Below are 24,318 nucleotides of genomic sequence, written 5' to 3'. Positions count from 1 at the left end.
TGTAATTAAGCTGATTCTGGGCATGCTGATTATGATTTCAGGGAGATGTGGAACATCCTGCAAATACTTGCATAAACATCTGATTCCCAGGACACATGCAAGCAGGCGCCTGGATGGGTGTATGGGAGGGAAGGGGAAGCAGCCTGACAGTGGGTGTTTTGAGAGCAAGAATAAATAGGTGCTGTTGCATCTGTGACATTGTTTTGGTTTTTAATCCAGCGGGGAGGAACCACAGGAAATGGTACATTTATAATCTTGCCTTCTGTCTCTGTCAGCCAGAGTGAACAACTCATTAGGATGCAGTTTGATCTTTGTTTTCATCAAAGCAATAATGCAGAGAGAAGCTAAGTGAACTTGGAAGCCCATTGTTGAGCATCTCTTGTACTTTTTGAAGGGATGGCACTGGTGAAGGACCACTCTGTTTTCCAAGAGCACTGTCCAGGTTCTACTGCTGTCCACAGAGTCCTCAATAAAAATTTTATTAGGACTTTAAACTGTATGGTTTAGGAGTGTGACTACTGCAAAAAAGGTTTGACTCTGGAGCAAAATGTGACAGTTGCACCTCTCCCCACCCCCAAAATCACAGAATCATGGAATATTTTGGGATGGAAGGCATCTCAAAGATCATCTAGTTCCAAAGTGCCCCCTGCCATGAGCAGGGACACCTTTCTCAAGAATCTTAGAGATACTTGGTTGTAGACTTTGGTGGGAGTATATCAGTTAGACTATTAGAGCCCTGGTTTAGTACCTAACAGGTCTGGAAAATGCTCCAACATCCCACCTGCCCCAATCTTTTGGGACATTTCATACACCAGAGTGCAATCTAGCACTATTTATTGCACCCTTTCTCCAAACTCCCCAGCAGGATTCTTGCTGGGCCAAGTACTGCAGACTACATAGGGCATCCATAATCCAACTGCTGTGCTTCTGTGCTGTCTCATGGAAGCTCTGGACTTTCCCTGTATCCTAGCACAGCATTAATGCTAAGGCAAGGGAGGAACTAATTGCCTCCAGGCATTTACAGCCTGTGCCATTCTTACAGAGCTCTTGGCCTTGCACATTATGAAGACAGGCAAGGAGACAGATGTGGGTGTATCTGCGTGACAGGGGTGGGGGCAGCAGCTCCAGACAGCGCTCTGCTTAATTGGTTTCCTTCCTTTCCCACTGTATTAATCACCTCCCTGTTCATGCTGCCCAGGGCTCATTTCCAGTCATTTTGCAGGCCTAGTGAGAGGGCCATGGAGCAGCCCAGGAATGGATTGATTCTCAGCAGTCCCTGGGCAGAGGCAGAGGTCTTTTTTTCTGTCTCCCTGGCTCCAGAGCAGCCTACTTTCCACCCAGTCCCTCTTCAATGCTCGTTAATGGAGAAGGAGGTGAGCATGAAATGGACTGCTAAAACCTATGAATATTTCAGAGGAAAAAGTCAAGGGACTCCATTAAATCCTGTTCAGTTTCTGCAAATGGAGCTGGGGGGTGGGTGTGCTGCTTAATGAGAAACTCCAGCGCTGTGTGACCACGTGATGCTTTCCAAAGCCTCCCTTTTGCAGTCTTCCCATAGAGTCACCACACACTGCTGCCATCCTTTCCTTTTCCAGACAAGTCAAACATCTCTGCTGTCAGACGTGTCTCCTGCTGCCTCAGCCTGCCCCTACATACCCCCTGATATTCACCACCCAGTTGTCCACAGATGTACCTCTTCCTCCTATCACATTCATAGCATGAGGGACCCTCCTGAGCTGCCCAGAATCCCAATGTCCTACAGCAGCCCACCAGCTACCAGCATACTGTTTACCTTCTCAGCATATCCAGCATCCTTCCCAGCTCACCTGCTATCTTCCCCCGGCCCCTTCCCAAGTGCCCATCCTCATCACAGCCTCCTCCAGACAGCTGCTGCCTCCCCCCAGCAGCAAACAGTGAGAGCGGCGGCAGTTTTCAGAGCAGCAGACAGAGCCTGACAGCCCCATATGTTCCAACAGAGACAGTTCCTCCCTCTAATGGGCCCAGAGGAGCGTGGCTTTCAAAGGATTCAGCGTGGAAGTGACAGGCTGGAAAGTCTTATTAACGGTGTGTGTGCCGCAGAGCCAGCCCTCCCCAGCCACCAGCACCCTGCCACAGCCCGGAGGGAGCAGAACCCTGCCCTGGGCTGTGAGGTGGGATGGTGATTGCCCTTTGGCTTTTTCCTAGAGGCCAGTCAGCATGTGAGCTCTTCCCAGACCAGCACCCTGCACTGCAGCCTGTTCTCCCAGCCCTGACTGCCAGACATGCCCTGTGGAGTGTCTGGCACCAGGCTTGGGTGTCATGCATGGAGAAGAGCCTGGGGGAGACAACCCACAGCTGTAGGTCTTCTCTCTCTTTGCTACTGAGAAGCAGTGGGTTCAAGGAAGCCTAAGTGACAGCATGCAGGGACTGCTCACCCTTTTGCTGGGTGCTGGCATTCAAACAGGAATTGTTTTCTGGTCTTTAAGTGACTTCTAAAGATGGTGACCTGTCATCACTCATAGAGCTGCCCCTCAGAGATATCTTCTCCAGGAGCATTGGTCTTCCACATCCAAAAGCTCAAGGTGTCCCTCCTGTTGGACACCAGCACCCCCTTAGGCCACCAGGACATGTGGCAGTTTCTTAGCCTTCACTCTGTTCTTCCTAAATCACACAAGTGTGCCTCAGAAGGAAAGAGACCCCAGAAGGAGAGATTTAGGACCTGGGCAAACACAGAGAAGGACCCTCTGCACCACAGCACCCACAGTGAAATCATCTCCACACTTAATCAATGAGCTGCTGCACAGACAGGTGTTGAATGAGGCTTCATTGAAATTTAAGCCGCAGACTGTACACAGATAAATAGCCAAGGATGGGGACACCCAATGTAGAGGGGGAAAATGGAACCCTCTCCATTAGATCTCACCTCCAGTGAGAGAAACTGTTTTTCCCTCTCTGGCTTAGGGTCCTAAGGATGGCCACAAAACCCTTCAGAAGATGACTGTCGCAAGGTAAGAAAAGCATAATTATGGGCTCAGCAGAGACAGGCCTCAGCAGCAGTTTTCAGTTCACCCCAATTATCTCTTCCTTGTTATGCAGCCACTGATGACCTGTACCACCCTCCCTCTCTCACCACAGATAATGAAGCTTCTCTCTCTCTTGGCTTAGCATCCACCCACTGATCTCAAAATGCTAATTACATTTTACTCATAAATTGCTTAATCAACCACCATAATTAAATTAAGCAGTGACTTTCTAGATATATACAGCTTGTATTTTGGGTTGCAGGCTGATGCATTTGCAGAGACCCAAGTACCCCAGTCTGTCTCATACAAGCTACCACCTCTCTGCAAACCCTGCCTCTCAGCCACAGTGGTGTTCCTCTGAGACAAATGGGCTTTCACTTCCTTGCTTCTCTTATTATTAATGTTCACAGTTTCATGCCAAGCTAGAGGAAAAGTATTTCCTTTTTAATATATAAAATTGGTCCTACATGGGGAAAAATAATTTCATTTTTAATATATAAAAGTGATCTTAGGTACAGAAGTGCATAATTTCCTTCACTTTTTCTGCTCATCTTCAACAAGGGAGTAGCCCTGTTCAGACTTGTTGCCAGCTCTATATAATGGTTAAAAAAGGACTGAGTGTTGCATATTGGGAGGCTGTAAATGTCCATTACAGAGGACTTCATATACTCTGCTGGGTAAAGGAAAGCAGACTCAGAAATTGGAGTGATTCTATGAGAAACAATAGTCTTTTGCCTGCGACCTCACTAGAGCAATGAAGGTGGCAAGTGTGCTGTGAAGCTGTTGGCATTGTCAAAAAACAGGCAAACCTGAAGTTCCTGTTGCAGGTAAAGATCTAGTGGGCTAGGCCACAGGAACACCAAAGGAATGGGAAACACTTGGCTCACTCAGAAACTGGGAAAAGTTTGCTGTTGTAGTCCATGGATGTGGCAAGATATCCAAAGGTAGTTCACCTGGGCAACTGGAGGAGATTGAACACCCAAGGTGAGTCATGGGTCCATTTTCTACAATTCAGGCAGAAAGTTTATTTCTTCTTGCAGTGACTCTGGAAATCATGCAGGGCAAGCTTTGTGTACCTTGTTAGAAAGTCTCAGGTGGAGATTTAGATGAAGCTGAGCTTCAGCTGACACACATGCCCTGGGCCAACTGCTCAGCTCCTGCCCTCCCCCCATCCTGTTCAGCAGATAAAAGAGTGCAAGGCAGCCTTGCTACCTCAAGACAACCATTTACTTGGAGAGAGGTCCTTTTAGAGGTGTTTTGCCCCACAGAAGCAAAGCAAATATGCCAGGGCTAATCCCTGCAATCTAGTGATGTGACTAATTGAAACCACTTGATTTTGAATGCTTAATATTTGTTTGCACACAAGATGTAGTCCACGCCTTTTTTGGAGAAGCCACGAGGCAACTGATGATTACATACAAGAATACAGACATCTAATTGTGTCATTTGTAAATTGGCACTTTGTCCAGAGCCCATCTGAGGTGCTGAGGTCTGCTCTGTTTCCCAGGCAGCTCCTTGGAGCCTCATCAGGAATTTTCTGGGCCCTTGCTAAGCCAGCTGCTATATTTCATAGATGAGTTGCAAGCGATTTCTAAATAGTGGTTGTAAAGCTTCCTGGGATGAATAGATGTGACAAAAATGCTTGATTTCAGCTCTGCTCTTGAGCTGCTGTCAGATACAGCTCAGGATTAAGTCAGATGCCTAGCACAGCCCAGGCTGCAATTCCTGCTCTGTTCTTATATCATTGCACTTGGCGCAAATTTGATACTGAGAGAAATAATTGGTGAGGCTTCTTAAGCTGAAGCTTCTGAGCTGCTAAAATATATATTTCTGACTCAAAAACTTCTGGAGTTTCTCAGGGAGCTACTGAAGATTTAAATCCAGTGAGGAATTTGATATCTTTAGGTAAGCTTGCACAAGGTTGCCTAACTTCTCTCCATTGAGGATGGCAGAGCACTGGAACAGCTGCCCAGGGAGGTCACAGAGTCTCCCTCTCTGGACACATTCTGGCTTCTGTGCCACCTGCTCTAGGTGACCCTGGCTTGGTAGAGGGGTTGGGCTGAATTATCCCCAGAGGTCGAACCATTACTGGTTGGCAACTCCCCATTCCCATTTCTACATCCAAGCAGATTCCCTGACTAAGAACAACCCAGGCCCAGATATGGCCACGGACATTTTGCATCTTTGTGGTGCCCAAGCACAGCGGTTTTCAGTTCAGCCTTTTCCAGGCAGTTTCCAGGCAGTGCCCAGACAACCACAGGACTTTCCTGGGTCAGAGTGTCCATGGGGATGTGTGTGTCATGTTATATAAAAACACAGGACTTTTGCCCAGGTGACCACATCTTCCATTAGGCCAGTTAGATATTCTACCTCAAGGGATATTAAGGATCATAAAAGCATACTGGCCTGTACTGGCCTTTTACTTCACCATTTCAATGTAACACAGCTTTTTACCCAGACGGGATAAGTAGAAAGCATTTTTTTTTACCACAATAGTAGGACTTGACTGAGAAGGTCAAGGAAGAATGAAATGAGATTTTTTTTTGTAAATTAATCAAAGTCCTACACAAGGGAGAAATTTCTGTTCCAGGAACAAATAATTGCACACAACTACACGTATCTATAAGTGAGAGACTTTATTTGAACCAATTTTTCAAATACAGACATCTGTATTATTCTCACTTCTTGGGAATGTTTTCTGCTCATTTTTGAAGCTTGCAACCTTAGGACAATATTCAGGACATATGTGTACATTAGATCTCTGCAGATGGACACATTCATAATGCACAAGTACAATGAGTGAGAGACTCTTTCCAGATCCTCACACAAGAGCATCGGAAATGGGCCGCTCTAATTGTCAAGTTCTGCTCTTTTTAGCTTCCAGACACATCACAGTTCTTGATACTCTCTAGGCTGTAGCCACCTTCTTCAGGCCCCGATTTATTACTGTGTTATTTCAGCTGTATGCCAGTGGAACTCCTCAAAATAGGGCTTAGGTGATGCACAGGGATTTGTTTTATTCATTGGGAACAGGCATGAGCAGAAAAACCAAGCTATCAGGTGAACAGTTCACCTGGGATTTTCTTTTGTGAGAGTGGTCTAGGTCTCAGGCTGGGATTTCTTTTTTTAGAAGTGACCAGTGGTTCTGGGTGTGTAATACATGAATCTTGATGTTGAGAGCATACAGGGGACCTGTGGCTTGGACCCCAGTGAGGTGTCTCTCAAGCTGGGCACTCCAGATGTGAGCCACTGGGGTCACTAGCCTGTTCTGTGTATCTCGACCTTCACCTCTTCTTCCAAGTATTGCTCAACAGAAGAATGTAGTAATAAAGCATTGTAGGTAAGAATGCAGGCTCGCACATGACCTGAGATCAACACCCTGAAAAATGGATAGAGGGTAGCGCTTTCAGGACCACCTAAATGACTCATGATCTTCAGTTCCATTTTGGGAAATGATTGGAGAATTTCAGGCCTGAGACCCCCAAATGCGCTGCAGAGAGGAGTTTGGACATCCTTCAGCATCTGGGCCTTAGAAACTTGTGTCTCTTTGAAAGCCAGTGAAACGTGTGCTCTCAAGTGCCCGTGTCACTTAGGTTATTCTGAAAACTGTACCCTATATACATATAGGTAGATAAGGGGCAGACTTTCACAGGCACAAGTGGCAGTTAGACGTGTAACTCCCATTGATTTTTTTTCCCCCTCGGGGACCTGGAAAATCCCCCCCCGAGGAGTTGAATCCTCCTCTCGCATTATTTTCACACCAGATTAACACCACTGGTTCCAGTGGAGCGACTCCTGAGTTACCCCAGTGTGAGCGAGAGGAGAACCAGTCCTGAGGTGCTCTAAATATCCAGTGAAAGTGCTAATGTGGCAATGCAGAAAAGCAGGGAATCTGAGCACAGGCCTGGAAGAGGACCCCCAGCATCACCTCTGGTGCTGCTGAGCTGCAGGTGACCACCAAGCAGACTTCTTAGCCAAGAGGAACCACAAAAACATTCATTCAAACCCTTCCCTCCACCTCTGCAAACCACAGTCACTCCATTTCCTTCCTAAGATACCTATGACAAACAGCAGACCTTCAGTAGGAAAAGTCACAAGTGCTAGTTTGCTGTTTGGAGACCACAGGAAAAAAGAAATAACTCCTGTGAGGAGTTTGGTATGAATTCCCTCTTCCTTTTTTCATTATTTCTTTCCTTTTTTCATTCTTTCCATTTTTTTCTAAACTCCTCTCCATCAGTCATGGCTATTTCTTTCATCTAGAGTAACATATTCCCCAAGCAGTGATGTTTATGTGGTCACCATGGGTGAGTTCTTTCTGGCTAAAACCTCTCATGGGGCTGCATTAGGGTTTAGAATTGGAAAACACTGGGTCTGAAGGGATCTCAGCAGAATGCCTTTTCCCTCCCATTGGAATGTGGCTCACGGAAAGGCTCCTTGGCTGATGCACCCATTGCAAGGGTTGTGGGGTTTCATCTGCTATCAGTCATCTGCAGACAGTCAGGATGGTGCAAGCATTGCAAAGCAGACCAAATTCACGCTTACAATCTACTGCATTGATGGGGAGTTTATGTCAGAATGTTTTTCATTTTTTCAAAGCTTAGTGTAATGAAATGTAGTAGTGAAATGTCAAGAGCTGGCCTACAGCTGGTATGAGCATTCAGGATAGCTGTGGGTCACTAGTGTACCTTATAACAGGGACATGGAAAAAGCCCCTCCAGGACTCTGAATTTCCACAGCACTGCATGGTGAGGTCAGGCACCATATTCCCAGTGTGAGTCACTCTAACATGTCCTGCCCTTTTCTTACACAAAATAACAACCACAGGCACCTCCAGGCAAACTTATATCATCTTCAGGGAGAGAGAATTAGATCCATACTCGCTGGGGAATTCCTGTAGGTTGTCACAGCAGGAGTAGTAGAAAAGCTTAAACTACTCTGCTGATGACTCTTTGCCCACTGTTTACTTCTGGGACCTCCTGCCTCTTCTGCTTTCAGCTCACTTGATGTCTTGCTAGAAAAATCATTCCTCAACTACCCTTGTTCTCTTTCCAGTTTCCATCCCTTGCTACATCCTTTATAGTGTTTCCTTTTAGCCTTTGAAAATCTGGCTGAAGAGGCAACTCAAGGAAATCCAAATGCTTTTCTCTGCTCTCTTCTTGTACCCTGAAGACAGCCCAGCTTCCTATACAAATCTTCTGTATTACACATTAAACCACTGCCTGCTCAAGGCAGTGTTTGTCTCTGTGCTCTCTCTCACACTCTCTTTGCCCTGACTCTCTGGCAGGATCAGGACATGGTACAATAATAAAGATAGGGGGTGCTTGGTTACAGCCAGTAATTTTAAACTGGAACCAAGGGAGAGGAATTAGTATTTAAATTATTTAGGTTTGCAGTTGGTAACCACATATCCAGTTCACTTTGTGGGGGGAAAAAACCAAAACACAAAACCCAACTCTTTGTTGTCTAAGCAACATGGCAAAGTATGTTCTTACAAACGGTGACAAAACACACGCAATGCCCCAGCCATCAGCCAAGGGGGAGGCAACATGAGAAATACAAAGGTAAAACGTCCCTGGGGAGAGAAAGTTGTTTCATTTTTTGAGGAGGGAGGAAGGCCTATGTCCAGGAAGACATGAGAAGTAGTTTTCTTTTCCTTATAAAGTTAAAAGTAGTAATAGCAAAGTGGAGGCAAGATGAAAATTTTCGGGTCTGAAATCAGAAGAGCAGGGAAACCACATGGTCTTTGCAGAAACAGGCAAGACAGAAAGCCTTTTAAAATGGTCATGACAGGAGAAACAAATACCATGGTCCCTCCTTCCTGCCTCCTCCCAAACACCTCTCCCACAAATCCTGAGAGCTGAGCCTCAGTTCTCTCAACTTGGTGCTAGAGACACGGAGTGTCTGAAGTGTCTGCGCTGGGCTGGCCCCTTGTGTGCTACGAACAGCAAACACCTCTCCTGCCTACGCCTCAGCCCCGTGCTCCTCCCAAACACCATCCACACCCTGCTGCTGCCATGGCAGGCATGGCTGGGGTGGTGAGACCTGACATACGGTCCAAGCAATGCCTGATGTCTGCGCTACATTTGCTGAATTGAGGTCAGGCTGGAAGGTGTCTCAGGGTTTACCACCCATCATGACATGGGAATATTAGCATATATATCATTTATGAAATATGACACAATACCTATCTGTCAGTCAGCCCATCTTTCTACCTATTTAGTCTGTCTAATCTACTTTAGCTATCTACGTTTCACTATCTCTATCAATCATCTATTGCTCCATATTATCTAATTTCTTCCTGTCTCTCTCTCATCTTTTGCACTCTAATCTTTCTTTCTCTAGCTATACTCCCCTCTCTCTCCCTATCATCCATCTATCCACTCAAAAATCTTTTCCCCCCTCAGCTCTCTAATCCCTGTTTTTAAAAATCTTTGTCCAATCTATCTCCCACTCTCTCTTTCCCTCTCTTTAGAAAAAACCCTCCCTGTCTCTCTCTCTCTTATTTCTACAGAATGCCAGGAAGCACATGGAAATGAATCCTGACATGTTTTGATGGCACTTCCAGGTGAGCAGTCTACGTTCAAAGTGATCATTTCTGAGGAGACACTGTTCATCTTTTCTCCCTATTTCCAATAAAGAGATGGAGGAGAACAAAGGAGTAGGACAAGGAGAGCCAGCCAGCCCTCCGAAGGCCATGGGGCTGCCACTCCAAGAAGCATCGGCCACCAAAGGACATTGGAGCTGTCAGCATTCCCATCTATTGGTCTTCCTGCTGTGAGGACAATTTAATCCTGGTCCTGCAGCATCACACATTTATGCTGCAGGGTACTCTGGCTGTCATTGCCAAGGAGGCCAGGAAACCGTGCAGGAGCTGCTGGGAAAGCCCATTAAAATCATCAGGGCAGTGAAAGAGCAGTAATTAGCTTTTATGAAAACCCAGATATTACTAAATGTATTTTAACTGTTTGCTCTCACAGCTCCTAAAGACAGCAGCAGACCCAGATGGCTGCACAAGCTCGGGATTTGGTGTCTGTCATTCTTCCACTGGGACAGGCTGGGTGGCACCAGGGAACAGCCCCACAACGTGGGGGAAGCAGTGGTGGAGCTGGGCCTCTGCCCACAGCCATAAATGACAGTTGAATGCCTTGGCCCTCACTAGAGCTGGGTGAAACGCCCGGGGTCTGGCAGGAGCAAGGATGAGGTATTTCTCAAAGTGCCACCCACTGGCTCCTAGGCCACCAGGCCTCATCCTTCCCATGTGCCTATTTATTCAATAAATATTGAATAATAATTGGCCCAATTTATTTTGGGCCAATTATTTTGGCCCAAACAGAACACTTCTGGGGGGCCACATTATGCTACGCAGGGATGTCAATTCCAGCCCAATGTGGTGAGAAGCTCAGGTCCTGGGGCCCTTTTCCCTCACAGCCCTTGGCACACCCCTTGGCAGGAGTTAGACCTTGGGCATAGACCAAAGCTGGTCCTTTTGCAGGCTCATACCTTCAGGGTCACCGTAGTTCCCCAGATTAGGGCCTAGAGGTCTCCTAGAGGGATGCTTTCAATGAGCTTTCCTAAAACTGATTTTGCGACTTTCATTATTTATGTTAGTCAGTGCTAATATCTCGCTCAAAATCCAAGCCTGCTCCCCTTAAAAATCCCCTCAGTAGTGCCAGGGAGAGCAGTCAGCCACTGACTTGTGGCCAAGGAGCACGGCTGGGCCACGCAAGAAGTGACCCACCAAAGATCACAGGCCAGCAGGATGTACGGCAGCATAGAAATGCGACACGGTGGTATTAATGATAATTATTCTCATTTATTATAATTATTGTTCAGTTTGAAAAAGGAGCCTGGAGCCAAGCATTACGCTAATTGGCACATTTTCTAGTTGTTATTTTAGTTCTGGAAACAAACTGGGGTTTAGTATTCTTTTTTGTTCACTTGTTTTTTGTGTTTGGTCTTTTGTTTGTTTTTTCTTTCGTTCATTCCATCACATTGAAAAAGGAAGAAAATAACCTTTTTTTCCCCCCTCTTTTGTTTTTTTACTCACTTGGTAAGTCTGGACTCCTCAGATGAACGTAACATTGCACACACACACACTTGGAGGAGAGGAGAGAGAGAGAGAGAGAGAGAGCGCTCGCAGTGGGCAGACAGACACACGCACGCGCCAGGTCAAAGAACTCTGATACAGTGCAAGAATTTTCCCAAAATGATTGGATCATCATTACCAAAAACTTGCCATAACAACACCAAGAAACAAAGAAATGTTTAAGCCACACTGTTTGACTGGGATTTTTCCTGCTTTTTTTTTTTTTCTTTAAATGTTTGCCACACAGAGAGAAAAAGGGTTTAAGTGGTAATGGGAGAGGGACAGACACAGGCTCACAGATGTGAGCAGGAAGGGGGGAAATCGAGATTGGGGTGGGAAGGAAGGATAGAGGATAGGGGGAGGGAGGGAGGGGCAATGGGGAGTCATTTCTTAATGTTCAGGCATTTTCTTGGTCCGCCTTGCTCTCTTCTTCTTTCACCTCTTCCTGCTGGGCACTTTCAGTAGGTTTGGTTTCTTCTACAGCATCTAGTGGGGAAAGAGACGGTCCAGCGTTAGTCAGCCATGGTCTAAAACATCCTGCATGTGCACACAGCATGATGGACTGCAGGGTTTCAGGCTTCTCCCTCTCCAAAATCACCCAGGTCTCAAAGTCCCTGGAATTTCTGCAGCATGAAAAGAACATGCCAAGGTTCAGCCCAGCAGGCAAATATGTAGCTCTCACAAAACACCTTCAGCCAGAAAGCATGTGCCACTGGAAGGAGCTGCCTTGCTTGCTGCTGATGCACCAGACAACCACTGTTCATTTCATTAGGGGCATTGATTAGACTCCTGGCTTATCACTGGCTTATCAGCTACCTCACACACCCTTTTAAAGAACCCACTGACTGTACCAACCACTGCTGAATCATAGTCCCCCAATTACAATATAGATACTCCCAGCCAAGACTTAAAGAGAGTCACAAAGAACAAAATTTATACACACTTGATGTCTGAAAGACCCAGAAGGAAAAATTTTATATCCAGTAACTCAGACTTATCTCACACTGAACAGAGAGCTAGAGAAATGTCTCTAGCCTTCAAGAATGGGAGCCTTCATCCAGAGATTGCCACATCTCTCCAGTTTCCTAGTCTCTCTTTTCAAAAGCAAAGCTGGCCTGGGGGGAAGCACTGAGTATAAATGGAAGCTAGGTCTGCCTGTCAGTCAGACACCTTGTTCTGGCACACCATTCACATGAGAAGCTAAAACTACTGCTAGGAGCTGTCCCACAGTGTACTAGACAGAGGATCAGAACCCAAGAGAAGGCAGAGGCAGACAGGAAGAACAAGGAATGCCCCTCAGGATGGACTGATCTCACTCCTGGGCTCATCTAGCCCATGCCTCCTTCATTGCAGCAGGACATATTTAATTGTCTTGGAGTTTCTACTGCCCAGCTCTCATCAGGGTATGCTAACATTTTCCCAGCCTCTTTCAGAAACAGTGCATGAACTGTGTGGATTGCTTTGTACAGGACAAGGTAGTGGTGGACCCAAGGCTACAGAATAGTTGCCCAAGGGTCTTGGTGCACTGTACTGACTGGTCTGCTCCATTGCCATCTCTCCCTTTTCCTCACTGGCTCCCAGTCCCATACATACAATGCTCATGGAGAGGTCAAGGAAGCAGCAACCCACACTTGGGATAAAGAACAGGGAAAAGAAACACTTGGGAAAAGAAACAAGCACTGAAGGAGGACTGGGTGATGTGGGACAAACCACATGTCATTGGTATGACACATACTGTACCCATCTCATTCAGAGAGCACTGTGGGTTCCCTGCACAGTTCCTGGCATCTCTGATGGGTTATCAAACTACATTGTACCAGTGAATAAAATGGGCCAGGGATTTCTCCCTGGCCCTGAGGCCAACTGGCACAGCTTATGTCCATATGGCTAAACTCTCTTCTTCTCCAGAGCAGGGTATGGGACCTGTCTGATGCAAAGCTACTTAGTGTACACAAAAATCACACCAGGGCCCGTGGTGTTGGCCTAACAGTGAGGATTTTCAGTTGCCAGTGTTTAGTTTGTGAGGATTAGCATTCTCATACCCATATTTCATGAGAATTCTAACTCGGATGTGAAACTTTCCTTACTGACACCATTCACACATTTTGGCCTGGTCCATTTGATGCCATCAGATGGCAGACTTGTATTTGCAGCCAATACTGGCAGTAGGTGCTACATTCCTTCTTCCCTCTTCCCCTCAGCTCTTTTAGCCTGGGTTTTAAACATATTCCTAAGCACCACTTCCTTATGAATCACATTTAAGTTGCATGCAACTTTCCATTCTGAATCATCTTCATTAAAGGCTCTGCTTCTGGACCTTCAAATATTTTTTTATCTTGGTAAATTCTGACTGCTGATTTTCCAGAAGGAAAAATTTCTGTAGGAATATCCCCATGGCCTCAGCCACTGCATCTGCAAACCCCCTGTCAGCAAAAACATCCGTGGACTCCCCTTCCCTGGATACAGAACAGCTAAGCAGGATGCTATTCAAGGACTCCATCTATATCTGGTACAGCTACCACCACAGACCAGAGACAAAATAGGCTACTGATTAAAATAGGATCACAACAAGTATCATTGGGAGGCAAAGCTTGGCCTACTTTTTTTAAATTTTCCTGAATGACTTGGGAGGGAGGAGAGTCCCTTTAATGCTGCTCTTCAAGGCATTCATAGCAGGAGACACACTGAATTACGAAGCTGAGAGTAAAATCCCAGTGTGCAACCATCTACCCCTAAATCTGAGTGAAAAGACTATTGTTAGCCAGCAGCAAACTCTGATTTCTTACTGGGCTCTGACAGATCCTAGTAAGGCTCACTTGATGTGAATTTCTGGAGTTTTCACCTCACATGAATAGAAGATGAGTGAATGAGCAACAGAGAGACATAACATGGCTTCAGGAGCACAAGTCTGACACTGCTTTTCATTCTGCTTAAAACTTTCTGTGTCTTCCTACCAAAAAATATGCACAGGTTTTAGCTGGCAGTCCCACAGCCCCGTCAGTGCAGCACAACAGACAGTCCCATAACATAGCAAGCCAGGGACAGACAGACAGACACTGGGGGGTCCTGAACATCTGCTGTGTCACCAAGTCACAGAGATGCCCTGTTAATCAGCAGCTGAAAGTGGGGTCCAGCTCTTACAGTGGTGGGCTCTTGACAGCACTCCAGGAAGGATGGACAAGAAATCTACTCACACTCAAGGTGGAGGAGCTGGCAGTGATGTTGGTTATCTCACAGTGTTCCCATGCTGTCCTTGCTCTTAGGATAAGCAGGCAAGTTGAAACACAATTTTCTGCCATGTTCTAGTCTGTGTTAGCTCACCACAGTGGCAAATCTAATTTCCAGGGAGTACCCACGGCGCCTAGAGATCCCTGGCTGGCAGAGGAACTGCACAGAGGTGCCTCACTGTCCCCATTAATGTTCTCTAGGGAGCAGATAGTGGCAGGCTGATGACTGTCTGCTGAAGAAGGCCAGAGACTGCACTGATTTCTGTCATGGATGAAACAGATTGGACTAACAAGGATCATGGAGCAGCAGGAGCAATTTAAGGCCACTTCATCACATATTCAAGTCAACAGAGAGGGATCATACAACTCAAATGGTGGACTGTGCATATCCCAAGTATAAACAAGAACTCTATCTTTTTGAATAAGAATTATCACACAAAATTCAGTGAATTGCTCTCCCTCTTTTCTCTTGCAGGATACTGAAACAATAAGGGAAAGACTGTACTGCTACACCCTAAGCTATGTCTTAATTCCTAGCAGCTTTACCAGCACTTCACTGATCTTTGGAATGAGGGAAAAGAAGCAACCTGGTGTTATTATGTAGCAATGAACTTCAGCAACAAGCAGTATCATGAAGGAAAAAAGAATTCTGCACAAAAAAAAAAAAAAAAGAAAAAGAAAAAAAAAAAATTCAAGCTGTGGCACTGCCAAACAACAGCAGTAAAAGGAAGAGGATTTGCTCTGCGCAATGGGGGCAATGCATCACAACTCCAGTGACATCAGGGCCAGTTAACAGCAGCTTCTGATTCCTCAGGAGAGGTGAGCCATTTTATCTGACTCACCAGTTTGTTTGATGTAGGATATTCCTGCAGTATGCCTTCTGGGCTTTCTCCAGCCTTGTTCAGTGTCCCAGCAAAGGAGGGCAGGGTATCGCCAAAGAGATTAGCAGATAGCTGTCCTGGGGATTCCACACATCAAGGAGATATCTCTTACAGTGCTTTTTACCCAATACTAGTCTTGATTTTCCTTTTTTTTTTTTTTAACTCTTGGATATCGTACCTTTGGGTTTGCAGAGGACAAATGCCATTATGCAGCCAGAACTGCACAGTTTGGGCATTTTTCATTAACTTTGTACTTTGTTGCAAAGGTGACAAAAAAGTGGTTGAGAATTCAGGCCATCCCCTGCTTGAGGAACAAAGGCATTTAATCCTGTGTAGCCAAACTCACCTGTCTAAAGCTGCCTCCCTTCTGAACATGCCAGCACTGTGAGATCCCCTCCTGCCTGCACGATCAGAGCCCCTGTGTCCACTTGCAAGGGACAGAACAAGCAGGAAGAAATGAGCTCTTTCTTCAGGTGAGCCTGGACTGAAGCAGCATCAATGTGCACATAGTGATATCATGAAATGAGAATGCTGAAGTCGAATGGGATGGACATCCCACCTAACTCCAGATATCTACAGAGAGACATCTGCAGCTGATCTTCTCATCCTCTCCTTCCTTCCTAATTAGTGTAAATAAATAGGAGATTTCCGAGACTCTATTAACTTGTGTTATTTGGATGCCTACTTTAGGACAAATTGCAGGCTTGGAATATCTACACCTGCAGAAAGCCAAGGTGGAGACATTCATATTTGTTCTAGAGCACTCCAGCTACAAAGCAAAAAAAAAAGATCCAAACTCACAAAATGAGAGAGTGGAGGAAAGAGAGCAGGAGAGGAGGCAGAGCTGTAATATAAAGCAAAAATAAACAAACTTGAGGAGGGGCAAAACCCAAATTCAGTCCTGAAGAGAAAAGCAAGAATGACTAGGTCAGAAAGATAAAAAAAGTAACCTCAAACTAACAACAAAACCAACCTAGTTTGTGCTTGCAATGACCACCCTTACAGTTCTTTTAATGCACACCATTCATCACTTGCACTGTTTGTGGTTATTCCAGTCCTCTGGTCACTCCAGTCCTGTGGTCCCATTCTTCTAGCTCTGAGATATTAGTTTGCTTTTTTATTTCAGTCTTTGCTGCAGTCCAGATCATCTTATAGCACAGGATAATTTTGCCACAGAGACAGGCATCTGTGAGCTGAGCTGCCACTGTTCTCACTTCCATTTAGCGCTCTGGATGGTGCAGTCAAGTTGAGAAACCTTTTGGGCAGCTTTGGACAAACCTTAAGCCATTACTGCAGAATTGTTTAAGGGTAGAGCTGCACGGTGGGAGAGGCTGATGTGTGTTTGCTTCCCAGCTGAAGGACCTGTGTCAAACAGAGGCTTCATACCTACATCTCCAACTGGCACCTGCTGGGGAACATAGTGGAAGTGTAACAACATGAAGTGACATACAGAGCCTCACTGCAATGGGGTCTTAAAGAGCTCCTGCTCCTCAGCACTCCACTTATTTCCTGGAAAGGGTGAGAGTCATGTCTGTGAGCCCTGCTGGGCAGCAAACACCTGGAACATCTGGTTGCTGTGCAGCTCTGGTTGCTGTGAAGCTGAGGCAGGCATGCGAGCAGCAGTGCTGCTGGATGCTGGTGCTTCCAGCTGCCTTCGCTGATGCTGTGCTCTAATGGGTGAGCATGCAGGCTCCTCTCCAAGTCTCTCCACTGCCCTACATTAGTGAAATTAGGTTGAGTGGATTTCCGGGTAAAACACTGTCTCTTGGGACCTGCCCAGCTCCCGTCTGACTTGCCAAGATTAATTAAATCAGAGCAGACATCAGCTTATGACCACAGCAGCAGCAACCTCTCTGATGATCATTTCTTTTGTGACTGGTGGCTTGGGTTTTGTTTTCCTTTTTGTCTCTGTTCCACTGCAGATCTTTAAATTACCACAGCCAATGCCAAGAGATGAGAAATTGCACAACACCCTGGGATTCTAATACAGATGCAGAGATATTGCTTTTGCTGCTTTCTCAGTGTTTGCATAATTATTGCTGATATTGATTGCGCAGCTAGAACTCTCCTGTGCATTCACACTGAAGTACTGCCCAAATCTACTCAGATGCTGCTCTCTATAGCATTTGTCATTCTTCCTCCTTTCTCTGTCCTTTGCCAGCTACAGCTTGGGCAGAGATTGAACTGAAAACCTGTTCCTCATCTAGTCATCACTCTGCTTCCAGATATTAGTCTGGGCTTTCCTGTCCTCTTATAAGCAGATCTCACATGACCCAGAGGTGACTCTACTTAAATTTTTTTTTTTTTTTTTTTTTTTTTTTTGAGGATAAGGAGCACTGGAAAGCTTCATTTAAAATCCCTGCCCTGAGCATCTCCTAGTTTTAATGACATTTGGATCCAGATTTGGATCCAGGCTTCACGGCTTGATTCATCTGTCCCGATCCATCTGTCCTTCTAGCCAGCCAGAAGTCTATTCCAGGCAGACGATGGTAGGTCTGAGACTGCTGAAACAAGACACTCTTCAGGTTCATAGCTGTTGCTTACACAGTTCTCTTTCTGATCTATGTTAGCCCATTGCAGTCAGCCCTGTTATGCATCATACGCAGAGCTAAAATCCTTCACCTTTCTGACTTGCTGCTTCTGAAAACTGGTAGACTTATGCTGCCCCAGCTAAACACTGAGAAATGAAGGAATTGAGTATTTCATAAAACTGGCTGTGTCTGGTCCAGGATACTGACTTGTATGATTTTTCCCAAATCCCTGGTGAATCCTTCACTCACTAGAGACAGACCCATGGTACTGATTCCAGGGGCCCTGGTGAGCACATGGCACCTAGGAGGTCTGCAAACTCTTGGCACATTCCACAACAAGGTGGCGGGAGGAATGTCCCCAGTGCAAGTAGCAGGCAGGAGGTCCAGGGAAGTCACACAGTAATTACTGGAAAGCAGCAAGCAAGTAGCCTGTTAAGGTTGAAATAAAAATGCTATTATGGCCCAAATACATGGTAGCTTGGGCCTCCTATTCCTATACCACCTCATCTTTTTCCAGAACCATGTAAGAATGGTTCAGTTGCCCCAGCACTGAGGAAAACGACCCAAAAAAATACAACTTCTGCAAAACCCATGGCTGGTAACTTTGGCCCAAGCGTGGACATTTGCCTCTTTTTCTGATCCTGCTAAATCCTCAGAGGACAGCCAGACACAGTTCTGTTGCTCCAGCTGCCTTTGTGCTTTGTCAGGGTGAAGAGCCAGTGGCTTAGAGATTTCCACTCCTTCTCATCTCACCCCATGCCTTTCTTCCCCCAGCACCACCATGGAAATCCAAGCCTGCACTGGCATCCATGTGTGCAGTAGAGGGAAAGGGAAGAAATGGTGGGAGATATGCTCAGAGTGCATAGCAGTGGGGAGGGGATGTTGAAGGGAATCAGGCTCACAGCTCCATTGCAAAGCATCTTTCACAGTGTCTAGACACCAGCTGCCGGGTTGCTGAGGAAACTCCCAACTTCAGCTGAGGGAAGGGAGCATTGAGGTCTCCAGAGAAATGGGAGTGATGGAGGAAAACGGGGGGGAAAGAAAAGGGAGAATGTGCCTTGTGAATATGAAGTGTTAACCCTGTTAAGAGCTACAGTTGCAAATATTCCTCCATCCTGGAGAATGGGAAAGAAGCAGCTCTCTTTTTTTCTTCCATTGCTGTTTCTTTCCCACACCCATGGATGCAGAGAAAAAGACATGCCTACTGCTGACTGTTCATTTATCACTGCCTATCATCAGCACTTTTGTCCTAAACTCCCTTCCTACTGTACCCAAAACTTTAAATTTAAATCCAGCTACAACTGGAAGAAGCCCTACCAGAGTGGTTAGGTTTTCAGACAGCAAGATCTCCTTTAGCAAGACCAGTCCCTTGGCCACCGTCACACTACAAGCAAAGGCAGCTCCAGGAGGACAGAGTGCTCCCACCTGGCAGCTTCTGTGGGGATGCTCTGTTGCACCAGAAAGCAGTGGGCAGGGGGAGGCTGCATAGTACAGTGGCCAAAGGCAAGCTAAAAGAGCTCTTTCAGGATGAGAGTGCCTTGGAGGCAGATATTTTACACTGGCATTGAGTGGCCTCCTACCAAACAGCATCAGAGGTGTTGTGACCTCAACAGACATCTACCAAGGTTCCATGGTCTTCATAGCCAGGGAGCCTGAAGGGGAGAAATGGGAAGTGACTTGTGCAGGGGGTCCTCCAGCCATCAGCTGGGATCAGAGTTGATTTGATAAACAATCAGGTGCTCAGCTGACTTGATGAACCAGAAGGGCTCCCTCCAGGAGAGGTTCCAAGCTACCAGCCCCTCTATCTCCTGTGCTCATTACTTCACCTCTAAGGAAAACCTTAGGAAAAATTACCCTTAAGTTGTTCTTTACTCCTCTTTTCCCCTGCCCCTGTTGATTTCACATAGAGCCTGCAGACCAGAAAGGGTACTCTTTAATTCCTTAAATACCTTATGATTCAAAGAGCTTGAATATAGAGGTTTTAACTTCCTTCCAGCTGTGGAATGTAACAGTTGACAGCTGCTCTTGGCACGTGTATTGGAAAACAGGATGTCCCCATCTCATGCAACAGCATTCTTTTGTGTCACCCATCTTTTCTCCCTTGATAGTTTAAGTTCTGGAGGATGAATTAGAAGCAGAGTACACGTGAGGGGACAGAGGAACAAGATCTTTCTAAAACACATCCATTTATTCTTTAGCTTCTTTAGAGCAACAGCCCTATGAGATTATGGGGGAGAAATCAGAGAAAAGATAAGAAGAAATTGAAATACCCTGAACAGATATAGGCCAATTGAACTTTACTGAAGTGACAGATAGATTGTTCTACAGCCAGGACATTCCTAGAAAAGTAATTAATTCAGGGAATGAAGCTTACAGCACTTTGGGGATGGAGGTTTGAATTTGGAGAGGCCAAGCAGATGCACAGAGAATAGCACAGCAAGTGACAGAAGTTTGACAGACAGATCAGGTCCTCAGAGGTCTGCCCATCTCACAGCTCTGCTGAGAAGCCTGGCAATGGTGTCAGGATCAGTAGGGGGATAAAAATGAACCTGAAACTGTGGCAGACTGCTGGCATTTACACACTGCTGATCCTGAAATAAAGAGGGTTAAGAAGAGGAAGGAAACATGCAGAGTAGTAGAGCCTTTGGGTTCTCCATCTACAGCTCCGACCTTCTCACAAAGGACCGGCTGTGAAGCTCTTCTCCTCCCCTTCCCCAGCAAAACTGGCTAGGGAAAAGAAACTAAATGAGGAAATCTTCTGTAATTGCAGAAAAATGGTCTAGAAATTCCTTCAGTGCATCCAGAATTAAAGTGCTGCTCCTCCTCTTGTACTCCTCCCCCTTCAGCTGTCAGTGGTAGGAAAACAAATTGCTGCAGCCCTTACTACAAACCATGCTCCTGCCTCCCTTCCCCCGGCCCAAAAGACATGTGCCATTCATAAGCTGCCTGACTGCTGGTCTCTGTTATTAGAGCCTAGAAGACTGATAAATTGGGGATTCATGGAGCCTGCAAGCCTCCAATAACCACATTGCCATGGAAACCAGAGGCAGCCTCCATCTCCAGCAGAAATGATATTGATCTAGCTGAAGTCAGGGAATTACAATCAAGGGGAGGATATAAAATGTCTCTTTTTCTTCCCTTTGCAATCCTCCCATTTAGAGTTTAAATGAAGGAGAAATTTCATTTAGAGATCGTTAGTTTGTTTCCATCCACCATCAAACACCAAGGCTCTGCAAATTGGGTGCTAAAATTATTAAATGCCTGTTGTCAGGCTTTCCACAGCCATCTTTTGATAACTGTCCCCAGCAGCTGCAACATCAACACCACCAGCTCTTTGCATCAAAGAAATTACTAGTATTTCTCAAACGCACGGCTGGTGCGCACCCATAGAATCCCAATGTGTTTTGTGCAGGATAAAACACAGACACTGCTCTCCAGAAGGCAGTTGAGGCTTCACACTGTACACAGGAAAACTCCTGGAAGCCTTTGCTTTTCATTTCATCAGGAGGAGGCTTGAGAGCCCAGATGTGGGAAAGGCGTTTTGAACTACAAACACTCGTGGGAAAAACCTCATTTTCAGACATCACAGTGGCATTTGTGGTGCAGAGCAATTTTCCCCTCTTCTTGAAATCCCTTGTCTGGACTGCTTAACAACTGCTTTCCTGAGGATGGAAAGATCAGGAGTCACAGCATGTGTCCTGCAAAACTGGGTAGGCAGCTGGGCACTTTCCCCAGATTATATACGGGCCAGATCCTCCTGGTTTGACTTCTTAAGGTGAGGGGTTGGGCTGTGTAGTCATCCCTTCTGCCCCAATAAATCTCTGTGACCAGAGGTGTGTTATGCTTGCCCAGTAAGTGGTCAGCTCCATGGAAACAAAGGTATAGAGCAGCCCTGAGCCTGGCACTGTCCATTTTCAAAGAGTCAAGTTGTATAGCAGGAAGGAAGGAAGGAGCTGTCTGGAAAACCTCTCATGAGTGCTTTTACTGCCAGCACCAGTCTTCTCTGCGAAGGTGGCAGGAGCTTGCATCAGTAACTCTGATTTTAACTCAAATTTGGCAGGCTCAGATTCATTTCATTTTTTTGACCAGATTTGAGAGCTGTTTCTCCCAGTTGGACAGGGACTATTGACTCTCTGAACTCTCTGAGTGCTGCGCCAAGCGAACCGATGCAGCTGTCCCACAGTAGCCATCTCGGTTTAATTGGCTTTTCACAATAACAATTCCATCAGGCAGATAATGAATTCGGCCGTGACATGAGGGCACTGCGTGGGACAGCTGCAAATGCTGGGGAGACCACCTAGGGGCACAGCCAGGCAGCCCCATGCCCTGTGCACAGCCAGCTGTGCCATAGCCAGGATGCACCACCTCTCTGTGTCAGAATCTGAGGTATTGATGATTCCGAGATTGTAAAAAGTCTCTGTCTTTCTGCCCCATTGCCAAAGAAGAAGCCATAATTTATCTGTGCTGGTTTTCAAGGTTGTTTATTCTTGCTTGTCTCTAACATGTTCTCTAACAGGTCTGTCCTGCAGGGCAGCGTGTGGGGCTCTGCCCTCAGTGGGATGTTACAAACATTAAATACCAGAAACTACCTGTGCTGTATTTACAATAATGTGCCAATATCTGTCACCTACGTTGAACAGTGTGTCCCCAGCCTAAACCAATAGAAAAATGCCAACACTACAGTGAAACATGGAGGGCATGAAGAAGGAGAAAAAGGACAAGGCACATCCAATTTCCTCCATCTTGTCCCCTTTGGACCCCTAATCTCGAATCCTAAAATTAGACTTTTGCACCCATGCCACACTTAATTATTACTTATATCAAACACTCAGAGCTTGTAGTTCGTCCTGTAAGACTGAAAACTCTTTTCCATGGACAGAGATCAGAGACAGTGTCTCTGGGGGCTCTGTACAGGGGGGTTCCTGACTCCCTGCCAGGGTCCCAGGCCTTCCAGGGCAGCCAGAGGGAAGCCCTGGATTCACACACTCTGGAGCATCAGGAATGTCTAGGTTGTCAACAGTTCCTCAGCACTGTCCACGATGGTGAAAAAAGTACCCTTACAGGGAGCTAAGACAGCCCTTTGCTGAGCTAGTCTGCAATGACAAGGCTTCTTTTCCTCATCAAAGGACATTTTCCTTGGCCCTGACTCAGCTGTGGGACTAAGCAGTAGCTGCTTCTCCACCATCTCGTGTGCAGCCAAAGTCTGCCTTGAAGCCCAGCTCTGCACAGGTCTACAGAAGCTACCAGTTACCACAGCTTCCATGTGCAGAGTTTGTAAGTTTTTGGCCAAGGTGGAGCAACCCATAACTTTGGATTGAGCACTGTAATTTTGACAACAGTGGTCACAAGAAGAGGGCCTGATATGAGGTATGAACTCATCAGGCCTGTGCTGCTCTGACATTGCTGTGAAATTGCACTGAGGCATAGGAAGTGGCATCTCACCATTTTGTGCCCTTATTGTCTTGTCCTGCTGATTTTATTTGCTACAAAGTTCCTTGGCTTGGGTCTTGCCTGCTGGTCACAGGGCAATGTTGTGAGGTATCCATGTGAATGAACATGTCTCTCTTACTCTTCCTCTCCTGCTGGAACTGTTCCACTTCCATAAACCATTAAATATTTATTGGGCCAGAGGAAAACATTTACTCTGTAGACCAGTGGTGAGGGCACTCATCTGGAACAGGAGAGTCCAAATGCCACATCCTGGCTCCAGCAAACAGTAAATAATTTATACAAAGTGGAATAGCTCCAGCATGAGGGATCAGAGGAAAATGTGTCCAGCAGCCCAATGGCTTGCTTGCAAAGCTCACTGGATTTCAGCTTCCTAGCATAATGCCCCCCCTGTCTTCTGTCCCATTCAGGGAGGACTTCACCCTCACATACTAGCTACCCTAAAAGCAAGCAAAGATTTTTTTACTACTTCATTCTACAAATCCCATACAAATCACCATAATTGCTGGTAATGGCATATAATATGTTTGGGTTTGATTAATTAAATGGTCCTTTAATAAAAAAAAATATTATCCCAGAAAAATTCCAGTCTATTAGGACTCAGAAGCCCTGCACAGTTGTGGTTTGAACTGTGATCAGGTTTATCTCTTCTGTTTGGCAGAACCATGTCTATGTCTTTTGCTAGAAATGAGGCCAAGAAGTAGCTGCATGCTACATCAGTTAGGAGCATCTGGAATTTTGTTTTTCTTCCCTGATGTAAAAATCAGTGACTCCATCCATCTTTCTCACAGTCATTTGGCTTCAGCAATGAAAAAGGTTTCTATCTTGAGGCACAAAAACCCATTTTCTTTCTCATTTTCTGTGTCTTTATGGAGTGCGGTGAACAGTGTTGGGTTAGTGTCTCTGGAGACAAAAGTCTGCTGCTCAGCAGCAGTGCTGTGCATTTCCTCACTGTGCCTTCCTGGTGGACCTCAGCTGTGTTTGGGAGAGGATGTGCCATGGGCAAAAGGTCGAGTTTAGTCCAAGCAGGCACCATATTGCTAAGTCTCCCAACAAAGGCTTAGCAATAGTGCTGGGATGGCTTTGTGAAAAAACATCTTCAACCCCAAAGATAAGCTTAAAGGCAGGTGCCAAAACTGTTTG

At 46.0% G+C, this 24,318-nt stretch overlaps 1 protein-coding gene across 1 annotated transcript in view; it reads right to left on the bottom strand.

Moving 5' to 3' along the window:
- Positions 1-5,619: 5,619 nt before the first annotated feature.
- The window catches only part of GAP43 (growth associated protein 43), a 58,550-nt gene continuing 39,851 nt past the window's right edge, over positions 5,620-24,318 (bottom strand). The window contains exon 3 of the mRNA XM_077781238.1: positions 5,620-11,574. Coding sequence (XP_077637364.1) covers positions 11,486-11,574 — 89 coding nt within the window. The 3' untranslated portion in view covers positions 5,620-11,485. The remainder of the gene's footprint in view (positions 11,575-24,318) is intronic.

The sequence above is a fragment of the Lonchura striata genome, chromosome 2, assembly GCF_046129695.1.
Source record: "Lonchura striata isolate bLonStr1 chromosome 2, bLonStr1.mat, whole genome shotgun sequence".
Taxonomy (NCBI): Eukaryota; Metazoa; Chordata; class Aves; order Passeriformes; family Estrildidae; genus Lonchura; species Lonchura striata.
This window is presented reverse-complemented; position numbering and strand designations above follow the sequence as displayed.